Consider the following 12,505-nt stretch of genomic DNA (forward strand, 5'->3'; position numbering starts at 1 on the left):
ACAACCTATAGATCATAAAAACATAAATAACCCAATTTCTATGTACTCTTTATCTATCTGGAATAGGCATAGAATCTCCCATGGTTTCCAAACCCGCTACTTTCTTTTCACAAGATCCAGCCTTTTACCCAGCTTGGACATTTCCCAAAACTTTTAAAGCTTGGTTCAAGGCTTGTATTACTTGTCTATATAATTTAACTTCAACTACCTCAATAAGACCTTTCCCAGAATTATTTGAAATATATAAACTTATATATATACACATATACATATTATATATTTTCAAGATCATCACAATTAGGAGATCGCAAGGAGTTTGCGTTTAATAGCACAACACTTTATACATATGTGTACACACAGGTGTAAAATACATTCAGGTTTCAGTCATTCACACTGTGGGGAGGTGTGGGAAGTGTCAGCAGCTGAGATACATTTTAGCTTATAGTTTCCACACTAGCAGCCCACAAGTTCCCACCCATTTTCCTTTTTCCCCAACAGCGTACCCCTTACATCAGAGAGTCCCCATCAGCAGTCCCTTCACATCACAGTCCCCACCAGTAGCCCCTTCACATCAGACTCCCCACCAGCAGTCCCTTCACATCAGAGTCCCCATAAGAAGCCCATCTTCACATGAGAGAATCCCCATCAGCAGCCCACCTTCACATCAGAGAATCCCCATCAGCAGCCTACCTTCACATCAGAGAATCCCCATCAGCAGCCCACCTTCACATCAGAGAATCCCAATCAGCAGCCCACCTTCACATCAGAGAATCCCCATCAGCAGCCCACCTTCACATAAGAGAATCCCCATAAGCAGCCCCCTTCACATCAGAGAATTCACATCAGCAGTCCCTTCACATCAGAGTCCCCATCAGCAGTCCCTTCACATCAGATTCCCCATCAGCAGTCCCTTCTCATCAGAGTCCCCTTTAGCAGCCCCCTTCACATCAGAGTCCTCATAAGAAGCCCACCTTCACATCAGAGAAACCCCATCAGCAGCCCACCTTCACATCAGAGTCCCCATCAGCAGCCCCCTTCGCATCAGAGTCCCCATCAGCAGCCCCCTTCACATCAGAGTCCCCATCAGCAGCCCCCTTCTCATCAGGGTCCCCATCAGAAGCCCCCTTCTCATTAGGGTTACCATCAGAAGCCCCCTTCACATCAGAAACTCCCGGTAGACCCGATGGCCAGTCCATGCCTGGAAATGTAAAAAGATATTTTTTAGTATAGGTAAATTTGTTCAGGCTTAGCTGTCCGCCAAGGCTGTGTGTTTTTTCCTGGGTTGGGCAGAGATCCAGGGAGAGCTTGGTGACTCACAGGTAGCATCACTGTGACCCCCCTCTACTTTTCAAACTTACTAAAAACTTCCAGAAGAATGGGGGGGGGGGGGTAAGGTGTAGCAGCTTGGAGTATTCATGAGGGCCCTGACCAATCCCTAACAGATGGGATGGCAGGGGGCAGGCCCCCTCAAATACTCTGGGTCAGCCCAGCCGCGGCAATGGATTTTGGTTGGAAGATGGAGATGGAGTGTCGGTGGCCCTTGTGGGAAGCCCCTAGTCTGGGGGGTGTGGAAGGCACCCTTCTCATGACACACTGAGGGATCCTGACCAGGAGCCACAGGAGCAAGGTTGAGGACAGCAGGAGAACACTGAAAATGGTAGGTGATACTGTGCCGCGGAATCCACAAACTGAATGCAAGTAAAATATATAAAAATGAGACCGGAGAGTGGAGAAGGAAAAATGGAATTGCTGTCTCTACATATTACTGCCACCTAGGTGGAGCAAGAAAATTAATTGGAACAAGGGTGTAGGTATGGCGCTATTCCCACTTGAAATAAAGAGTGGTGAAAAAATTATTTTGAAGATGGAAGTGAAAAACAGAAAACTATAGTCAATGTGGTGTAGTGTTATACCCTCTGCCAGTATCAAAATTAAAAGAGTGAGGGATGTGAGGAATGATATATTATATCAAAAACGTATTGTGTTAGACCCTCTGTGCTAACTAAAAAATAGCCCTGAATAAATAATGGTGTGTTACACCCTTTGTCTGTTGTACGAATGAGTGTGGAAAAATATATATGTATAATAACTAAGTGCTGTGTAGAGATATGAAAAAAACAGAACCAAAACTGTTACGGACAATACCAAAACAAAAACAAAGAATAAAGAATGTGAACCCCTGCTGTGTTACACCCCCTGGGTGTGTGAAAATAAACTGTCCCAATGTAGGATAGGGACCTTCTAAACCCCTGTGTATATAAGGAGGCTGGTGTGTTTGACTCACTGTGTCAAAACACTTTACCAACATGTGTTTGCATATGTAATTAGTTTGTATCAAAAGTAAAGCTGGTTTGAACAAAGGCAATTATTAATTAATCTAAATAGCTCATACGCACAACCATAAGTGAATAGGACTATATATTACATCAAAACAAAACATAAAAAATAAATTGTAAAAATAGAAATAAAAAAATAAAAAAAGAAGCAAACTGTCTCAAACAATGACAATTGACAATTAATCTGAAAATTGCTTGTGCTCAAAAAACAATTAGTCCATAAAATAAAGTGACTTGTGCTCAAAAATTTGTGTCCAACATTTAGTGCTGATAATCTTTCAGGTGACATTGGTGCCAGGTGATATCATCTGTGTTGGTAATAAGATTGCACTCACCAGACAGCTTTACCCCCCCCAGGAGTATTAGGTGTTCACAGTATGAGCCACTCTGTAGCTTACTGGAATCTGCTGGGCACTCTGTGGATCTATGACTGGCTTTTCCACCGATTATTCACATGTAGGAAAGAGGAATCCCCATAGCGTAATATTGCTTAACAAAACTTTAAGTATCATAAACTTGAAAAGGTACTCACATTGTATACAGTTTTGAACATGCATCAATAGAAAGATGGAGCCGCGCCGTGTAAACAAACAGTCGCTGCTCTAACCGGAAGTGACACAAAGACATATCGTAACTCTTCCCTATGCGTTTTGTCATTCAATACGCCATCTGGAGCGTCCATCTTGCTACACCTTCCGTGTTTTTATAGGGTGTAGTGTCCCCATGGCGCTTGCACGAAAAAACACGGCGGACATTTTTGATTCGTTTTTGAAGACCAAAGCCCATGCTCCAGTAGGAAAGAGAGCAGGATATGGAAAATGGAAAGCATCTTAATAAAATGTTCATTAATTCAATTCAAAAGGGAAATTACATAAATATGGATGTGATTCTTGTAATAATGTGTGTGCTTTGCTTAGTCAGTATGGTTTAAACCGTGGTGCTACCCGGGACACTACATATTATAAACCATAATCAATTGTACCAGATAAGACATATAATAGAATGATAAAAAATATATAAATTTAATGTATACGTAAAAAAAATATTTAATTATTTAATATTTAAAATTTGTAAAAAATTTAATTAATAAAAAGTGAAAATGAAAATAAAATATAAAAATAAGAATGGATGCACCATAGTTTGTAAAGTGTATATACCTCCAAAAAAGTATATCTATATACCGAATTTCATGTCCCATGGAGCTGAGATAAAATTAGATAAAATTAAAATGTCCAATAGAGAAAACTAAGAACATAGTTAACGTGTACTCCTTAGAAATATATGTGTGTGCATATGTGGGAGAAACCGGTGCATCCACACATATATGCCCCCACATATGCACATGTGAACTTGTATGTATCATGGAGCCCCCTGGTGAGATGGTGCCTGTGATATATATGTGGTAGAGGTATGTTTGTGGCTATTATATAGAAAACTCCCTCATGCACACACATCCTAGAGATTGATAAGAATACCAACACATTTAAAAAGTGGACCTAAAATGGATAAAGCTAAGAAAGGTAAAACTTGCTAAATGGTAGAAAGATGATAATGAGAAAATAATACCTGAATGGATATGAAATGAGGTGTTAAATAACATCACTTAATATTACTACATATTGTAGAAAGAGCAAAAAACGGGGAACAAAGAGCATACCCTTAACTTGTATATAGTCCAGATGAGGAGTCAGATATTAAATGTTGTCCTCTTATAATATAGGTGAAAAAAAGAGAGAAAAGAAATAGAGGGGGAGGAAAACTGCCCCTGGCTTTTATATGGCCTAGAACTGGTTAGCTTGTTGGAAAGGGGTCTCCCTCAGAAATTTGTCAGGAAACAATTTAAGTCAAGATCAATATTTAGTCCTGCTGGCTGGAGAGTGTCTAAAATTAAAAAGCCATTTATATTAAGTTGGAGGGAGCTGATTTGGATAGAGGCTGAGACGAGCACTTCAGGTGTGGTGATAACGCTGCTGTATCTTACCAATGGGGTCACAGAGCTATTGGAAGATTTAATGGTGAAAGTGTTAGCCTTCAGTTTGGATAAAAAGTGCTTATAAATATGGACTTTATTTTTGTTTTAATATGAATTTTGCACTTTTATTTCTTTATCTGTTTAATGAAATATGTTATGTTATATACACACACACACACACATTTTCCAGTAGTGCGTATATATTTTTTGGTACTAGTATAATTTTAACTTTCAATAAAACTTTTCTCACCAGACAGGTCAAAAACTGAAAGTTTTCAGTGGACATCAGGACACCATCATTTGCAGCGCTTTTTCAACAGACAGTTCATGCATTGTAAGTAACTGGTGTTCTCATAGAGACTCACAATTTGTAGGTGCTTTCCCATCTGAGCATGTCCTTGCAGAGGAAAACACTCAGATTTTTACTACGCCTGTAAACAGTTACAGCTGCCAGCTATAACACTGCCAATTGGCTGGCTGAGTACTTATGCCGTGTACACATGAGCGCAATGACCGACAGAATAAGTCAAATGGGAGCTTTTTACGTCTAAAATTCTGACTGACCTAGAAAGAGACATGTCCTATATTTTTCTGACGGAACCAATTCCTATTGGTAAAAACGCTCGTCTGTATGCTGTTCCAATGTACCAAAAATGGCGCATACTCTCAAGCAAGTATGAGATGGAAGCGCTCGGTGTGGTAAAACTGGCGTTTGCCCTGGAAATAGCACATTCCTCGCACAGCAGATTCTGTGATCTTTTAATGCAGCACATTCTTTTGTTCTTTATAATGCTAGAATAATGATGTTGCTTTGCTGCTGATATTCACACAGGGTTCTCACAAACTTATTTCTTGATTATTTCTCATGATCTCATGAATAATCTTATCATTTTTAAAAGCCTGATCTTCATAATAATGTTTAGAATTATTTTTTATAGTCTTTTTTTTATTATTCCATCAAGATCACCTTTTTTTGGGGGGATTATTGAAAAATATTTTCTAGTGATCTCCATATATAATTTTTTTTTGTGTGTCAAGTTACCACAATAACCTTATAAGGTTTCCCTTGTTAATCTGACATTGTCTTTTAGAAATGTACCTGCCTACTCACAAACAAACTGTCCTCTTTGTAGAAAAACACATAGGCAAGTATTTTCAGAAAATAAAATCTCCATTTATTCTGGGTAACAAAAAAAAAGAGGAAGGCAACGCTGGAGAAACTTTTGGAATTTGCAAAGCTTTTTGGCCCCCAGGGCACACATCAAGTCTGTGGAAAATAATGTTTTTAGCTTGAGGAGTCAATATAATATGGAGCCATATCTGGTCCAGGACTCCCAGAGATCAGGACCAGCAACAGATGACATATATGTCCCCAGGTTGTGGTACTACACCAGCCTGCGTCTTCTGTCAGACCAGACTGAACCCAAGTCATCACTTTCTTCTCTTCACGGTGGCCTTCCCTACATGCTTCCCTGCCGCTTTCCCTGCAGCCTTCCTTGGAGGCTGTGGCTCTGGTGGAGGACTTGTGGCAGGAGGATGGTGGAGCTCATATGTGGCTGTTCTCAGTCAGCTGGTCCCTCAACCTCTTCTGAAGGGCCTCACCAAAAATTCCCTCACATAGTGGCTAGATAGTAGCCATGGGCCTCTTCAACATCGGAGGGGCTTCTGAGGACATCACTTGCTTCCCTAATGAGGCCCAGTGCTTCCTCCTCCGGGGCAGCACTGGGCATTCCAGGGCCTTTTTGTTGTAAGGTGGAGGGGAGGCACCTGGGATTGGGTGAGGCTCCTACTGGGCCCAGCCACCTCTTGGCTGACACTGGGCTCACCCACCTCCTGGCTGACACAGGGCCCGCCCACCTCCTGGCTGACACTGGGCATGGTCTCCTCCTGGCTGACACTTTCCAGACCCTCCTCCTGGCTGAGCTCATCCTGTGTATAAAAAAGGAACATAGTTTTAGTTTTTGCTTCATCAATCACACACCAATTTTTAGCTCATGACTTGCAAATTGAATGTTAATAAATAGAAAAGACTATCATTCTGACCCCAGAATTTTTCATTCTTGTCCCAAAATTTTTTGGCCACTACTCTCTATTGAAATGTAAATCTCTTTGTTTTAAATCATTAATTTGTTATCAATTATAACATCTAGTTAACATCATTAATATTAGGACAATAAATATGTCTAAAAATAATATACCTGGCTCCGGCTGGGCGCATCCACTCGCATCCAGGTTGTTCCTTGTCAGCCTTTGCTGGGGTTGAGGGAAGGGTGGAGGGAAGGCTGCAGGGAAGGGTAGAAAGTGATTCCCTGCCTTCAGTCTGGTCATCCAGAAACTGCAGTTTGTTGAAGTACCACAGCCTGGGTACATACACTTGCGCTGCTGCTGCTCCTGATCTGAGCGATTTCTGGATCTTATATGCTCCTTCTTATACATGTTCCTCAAGATCCCAATTTTATTTTCCAGAAGTTTCTCCAGCGTTGACCTCCTAGCTTGTTTATTATAATGTAAGCTGTGTTTCACCTCCCACAAGATCCTCATATAGTTACATAGTTACATACTTAGTAAGGTTGAATAAAGACACCAGTCCATCCAGTTCATCACCCTGTATTTGTCTATGAAACTGCCCATGAATTCTGGATCCTTAACCACTTCAATACCGGGCACTTAAACACCTTCCTGCCCAGACCAATTTTGAGCTTTCAGTGCTGTCGCACTTTGAATGACAATTGCGCGGTCATGCTACACTGTACCCAAATGAAATTTGTATCATTTCTTTCCCACAAATAGAGCTTTCTTTTGGTGGTATTTGATCACCTCTACGGTTTTTATTTTTTGCTAAACAAATAAAAAAATACCGAAAATTTTGAAAAAAAAAATGTTTTTTTTTGTTTCAGTTTCAAAACTTTGCAAATAAGTACGTTTTCTCCTTTACTGATGGGCACTGATGGGGTTACACTGATGGGCAATGATAAGGCGGCACTGATGGGCACCGATGAGGTGGCACCAATGAAGTGGCACTGATGAGGTGGCATTGATGGACACCGATATGTGGCACTGATAGGCGGCACTGATGGGTGGCACCGATGGGCGACACGGATGGGCACTGATAGGTGACACAAATTGGCACGGATTGGCATGGATGGGCATGGATAAGTGGCACAGGTGGGCATGGGTAGGTGGCACAGGTGGGCATGGGTAGGCGGCACAGGTGGGCATGGGTAGGCGGCACAGGTGGGCATGGGTAGGCACTGATAGGCGGCACAGATGGGAACTGATAGGCGGCATTGTATTATAATATATTGCACTAATGGATACCAATCAGTGACAATCAATAATGCATGCCAATCAGTGATGCCCATTGTGGGCACTGATTGGCATCCATTATGGGCACTGATTGGCATCCATTGTGGCACTGACTAGAATCCCTGGTGGTCTAGGGTGGCATACCTTGTCCTTGGCATCCCTGGTGGTCTGGTGGCATCCCTGGTGGTCCAGTGTGGGCATCCTCAGGGGGGCTGTGCTGATAATCGATCAGCACAGACCCCCCCCCCCCGTCAGAGGAGCAGCCGATCGGCTCTCCTCTACTCGCGTCTGACAGACGCGAGTGAGGAAAAGCCGATCACCGGCTTTTCCTATTTACACTGTGATCAGCCGTGATTGGACACGGCTGATCACGTGGTAAAGAGTCTCCGTCGGAGACTCTTTACCGAGATCGTAGTTGCCGGGTGTCAGACTGACACCCCGCAACAATGATCACCGCGTTGCGCCCCCCTGGGGGCGCGCAGCGGCTCATAATCCTGATCACGTCATATGACGTCTGGTCAGGATTAGTGATGGCCGAACGGTTCGCCCGGCGGTCGTTTCGCGGCGAATTTCCGACTTTCGCCGTCCGCGGGTTCGAACGCCTTTTTCCGTCGTTCGCCCCGGCGGACTTACGTGTTTAATGTATACAAGAACTTTAACCTTTCGTGACACGTTTATCATGTGTTACAGGACAACCAATTGAGACATGACAGCTCATGGACACTTGGACATTCCCCCTAACCTATAAATACACCCGATCCGGTGGCCATTTTACATTCTTTCTTCTGTCACTGTAGGGAAAGGATCCTGTGTGGAGTAGGGACAGAGAAAACGCTAGCTATTTGGTACACAAAAGTTCTTTTCAGGACTGGTATAGGTGTTAGGTCAGCAGCCTGAGTTTCTTTTGTCAGTTTAGATAAAGGGACAGAGCGCTGTATGCTGCTATTTTAGGGACAGCTCAGCCAGATTAGTCTTTCTTCATCATCATCATCATCATCATCATTAGCTGTTACTATCAGGTCCACAAAAGAGCTGTTCCAGCTAATCGTTCCAGCCTACTCTTTTTTGCCAATTTGTATAGGGACAGGCAGGAAGCAGTGTGTCAGGCAGTGAGGATAATTTTAAAGACTTGCTGTTACTATTAGTTCCACAAAGGTTCTTTTCAGGACTGGTATCAGTGGTACGGTAATAGGCTTGTACACGTATAATATTCTTTCTTCCAAATATAGAAAGAATATTATACTTGACTGCTGCCCTTCTGCTGCAGTCTGCTAATCATTCACAACTCACTTGTTCCACAAAGCTCTTTATCAGGACTGGTAACTTGGTCTGTCTAGGGTGCTACGGTACATAGGCTTGGGTGCGGTACAGTCTGCTGTTCTGTAAGGACCGCTATCGGTCCACAATACATAGGGTTGCCGTGCACTACTGCTGACCGCTGCCCTATACTGCAGCAGTCCTTCATTGGTATAGGGACTGACGTACAGTCTGCTAATCACTAACACACAACCTGCTTGGTCCACAAAAGTTCTTATAAGGACTGGTAACTTGGTATAGGGTGCTACGGTACATAGGCCTGAGTGCGTTACAGTCTGCTGTTCTGTAAGGACCGCTATCGGTCCACAATACATAGGGTTGCCGTGCACTACTGCTGACCGCTGCCCTATACTGCAGCAGTCCTTCAGCGGTATAGGGACTGACGCACAGTCTGCTAAACACTAACACACAACCTGCTTGGTCCACAAAAGTTTTTATAAGGACTGGTAACTTGGTATAGGGTGCTACGGTACATAGGCCTGAGTGCAGTACAGTCTGCTGTTCTGTAAGGACCGCTATCGGTCCACAATACATAGGGTTGCCGTGCACTACTGCTGACCGCTGCCCTATACTGCAGCAGTCCTTCATTGGTATAGGGACTGACGTACAGTCTGCTAATCACTAACACACAACCTGCTTGGTCCACAAAAGTTCTTATAAGGACTGGTAACTTGGTATAGGGTGCTACGGTACATAGGCCTGAGTGCGTTACAGTCTGCTGTTCTGTAAGGACCGCTATCGGTCCACAATACATAGGGTTGCCGTGCACTACTGCTGACCGCTGCCCTATACTGCAGCAGTCCTTCATTGGTATAGGGACTGACGTACAGTCTGCTAATCACTAACACACAACCTGCTTGTTCCACAAAAGTTCTTATAAGGACTGGTAACTTGGTATAGGGTGCTACGGTACATAGGCTTGAGTGCGGTACAGTCTGCTGTTCTGTAAGGACCGCTATCGGTCCACAATAGATAGGGTTGACGTGCACCACTGCTGACCGCTGCCCTATACTGCAGCAGTCCTTCAGCGGTATAGGGACTGACGTACAGTCTGCTAAACACTAATACACAACCTGCTTGGTCCACAAAAGTTCTTATAAGGACTGGTAACTTGGTATAGGGTGCTACGGTACATAGGCTTGAGTGCGGTACAGTCTGCTGTTCTGTAAGGACCGCTATCGGTCCACAATAGATAGGGTTGACGTGCACCACTGCTGACCGCTGCCCTATACTGCAGCAGTCCTTCAGCGGTATAGGGACTGACGCACAGTCTGCTAAACACTAACACACAACCTGCTTGGTCCACAAAAGTTTTTATAAGGACTGGTAACTTGGTATAGGGTGCTACGGTACATAGGCCTGAGTGCGTTACAGTCTGCTGTTCTGTAAGGACCGCTATCGGTCCACAATACATAGGGTTGCCGTGCACTACTGCTGACCGCTGCCCTATACTGCAGCAGTCCTTCATTGGTATAGGGACTGACGTACAGTCTGCTAATCACTAACACACAACCTGCTTGGTCCACAAAAGTTCTTATAAGGACTGGTAACTTGGTATAGGGTGCTACGGTACATAGGCCTGAGTGCGTTACAGTCTGCTGTTCTGTAAGGACCGCTATCGGTCCACAATACATAGGGTTGCCGTGCACTACTGCTGACCGCTGCCCTATACTGCAGCAGTCCTTCAGCGGTATAGGGACTGACGCACAGTCTGCTAAACACTAACACACAACCTGCTTGGTCCACAAAAGTTCTTATAAGGACTGGTAACTTGGTATAGGGTGCTACGGTACATAGGCCTGAGTGCAGTACAGTCTGCTGTTCTGTAAGGACCGCTATCGGTCCACAATACATAGGGTTGCCGTGCACTACTGCTGACCGCTGCCCTATACTGCAGCAGTCCTTCATTGGTATAGGGACTGACGTACAGTCTGCTAATCACTAACACACAACCTGCTTGTTCCACAAAAGTTCTTATAAGGACTGGTAACTTGGTATAGGGTGCTACGGTACATAGGCTTGAGTGCGGTACAGTCTGCTGTTCTGTAAGGACCGCTATCGGTCCACAATAGATAGGGTTGACGTGCACCACTGCTGACCGCTGCCCTATACTGCAGCAGTCCTTCAGCGGTATAGGGACTGACGTACAGTCTGCTAAACACTAATACACAACCTGCTTGGTCCACAAAAGTTCTTATAAGGACTGGTAACTTGGTATAGGGTGCTACGGTACATAGGCTTGAGTGCGGTACAGTCTGCTGTTCTGTAAGGACCGCTATCGGTCCACAATAGATAGGGTTGACGTGCACCACTGCTGACCGCTGCCCTATACTGCAGCAGTCCTTCAGCGGTATAGGGACTGACGCACAGTCTGCTAAACACTAACACACAACCTGCTTGGTCCACAAAAGTTTTTATAAGGACTGGTAACTTGGTATAGGGTGCTACGGTACATAGGCCTGAGTGCGTTACAGTCTGCTGTTCTGTAAGGACCGCTATCGGTCCACAATACATAGGGTTGCCGTGCACTACTGCTGACCGCTGCCCTATACTGCAGCAGTCCTTCATTGGTATAGGGACTGACGTACAGTCTGCTAATCACTAACACACAACCTGCTTGGTCCACAAAAGTTCTTATAAGGACTGGTAACTTGGTATAGGGTGCTACGGTACATAGGCCTGAGTGCGTTACAGTCTGCTGTTCTGTAAGGACCGCTATCGGTCCACAATACATAGGGTTGCCGTGCACTACTGCTGACCGCTGCCCTATACTGCAGCAGTCCTTCAGCGGTATAGGGACTGACGCACAGTCTGCTAAACACTAACACACAACCTGCTTGGTCCACAAAAGTTCTTATAAGGACTGGTAACTTGGTATAGGGTGCTACGGTACATAGGCCTGAGTGCAGTACAGTCTGCTGTTCTGTAAGGACCGCTATCGGTCCACAATACATAGGGTTGCCGTGCACTACTGCTGACCGCTGCCCTATACTGCAGCAGTCCTTCATTGGTATAGGGACTGACGTACAGTCTGCTAATCACTAACACACAACCTGCTTGTTCCACAAAAGTTCTTATAAGGACTGGTAACTTGGTATAGGGTGCTACGGTACATAGGCTTGAGTGCGGTACAGTCTGCTGTTCTGTAAGGACCGCTATCGGTCCACAATAGATAGGGTTGACGTGCACCACTGCTGACCGCTGCCCTATACTGCAGCAGTCCTTCAGCGGTATAGGGACTGACGTACAGTCTGCTAAACACTAATACACAACCTGCTTGGTCCACAAAAGTTCTTATAAGGACTGGTAACTTGGTATAGGGTGCTACGGTACATAGGCTTGAGTGCGGTACAGTCTGCTGTTCTGTAAGGACCGCTATCGGTCCACAATAGATAGGGTTGACGTGCACCACTGCTGACCGCTGCCCTATACTGCAGCAGTCCTTCAGCGGTATAGGGACTGACGCACAGTCTGCTAAACACTAACACACAACCTGCTTGGTCCACAAAAGTTTTTATAAGGACTGGTAACTTGGTATAGGGTGCTACGGTACATAGGCCTGAGTGCGTTACAG

The 12,505-nt window shown here is 44.5% G+C and overlaps 1 protein-coding gene across 1 annotated transcript in view; it reads left to right on the forward strand.

Moving 5' to 3' along the window:
* Positions 1-12,505, forward strand: part of WDR38 (WD repeat domain 38) — a 172,940-nt gene that overhangs the window by 88,877 nt on the left and 71,558 nt on the right. The window contains exon 5 of the mRNA XM_077478846.1: positions 4,562-4,642. Coding sequence (XP_077334972.1) covers positions 4,562-4,642 — 81 coding nt within the window. The remainder of the gene's footprint in view (positions 1-4,561; positions 4,643-12,505) is intronic.

The sequence above is a fragment of the Lithobates pipiens genome, unplaced genomic scaffold, assembly GCF_037356315.1.
Source record: "Lithobates pipiens isolate NorthernLeopardFrog02 unplaced genomic scaffold, aLitPip1_a1.2 Scaffold_1, whole genome shotgun sequence".
NCBI lineage: Eukaryota > Metazoa > Chordata > Amphibia > Anura > Ranidae > Lithobates > Lithobates pipiens.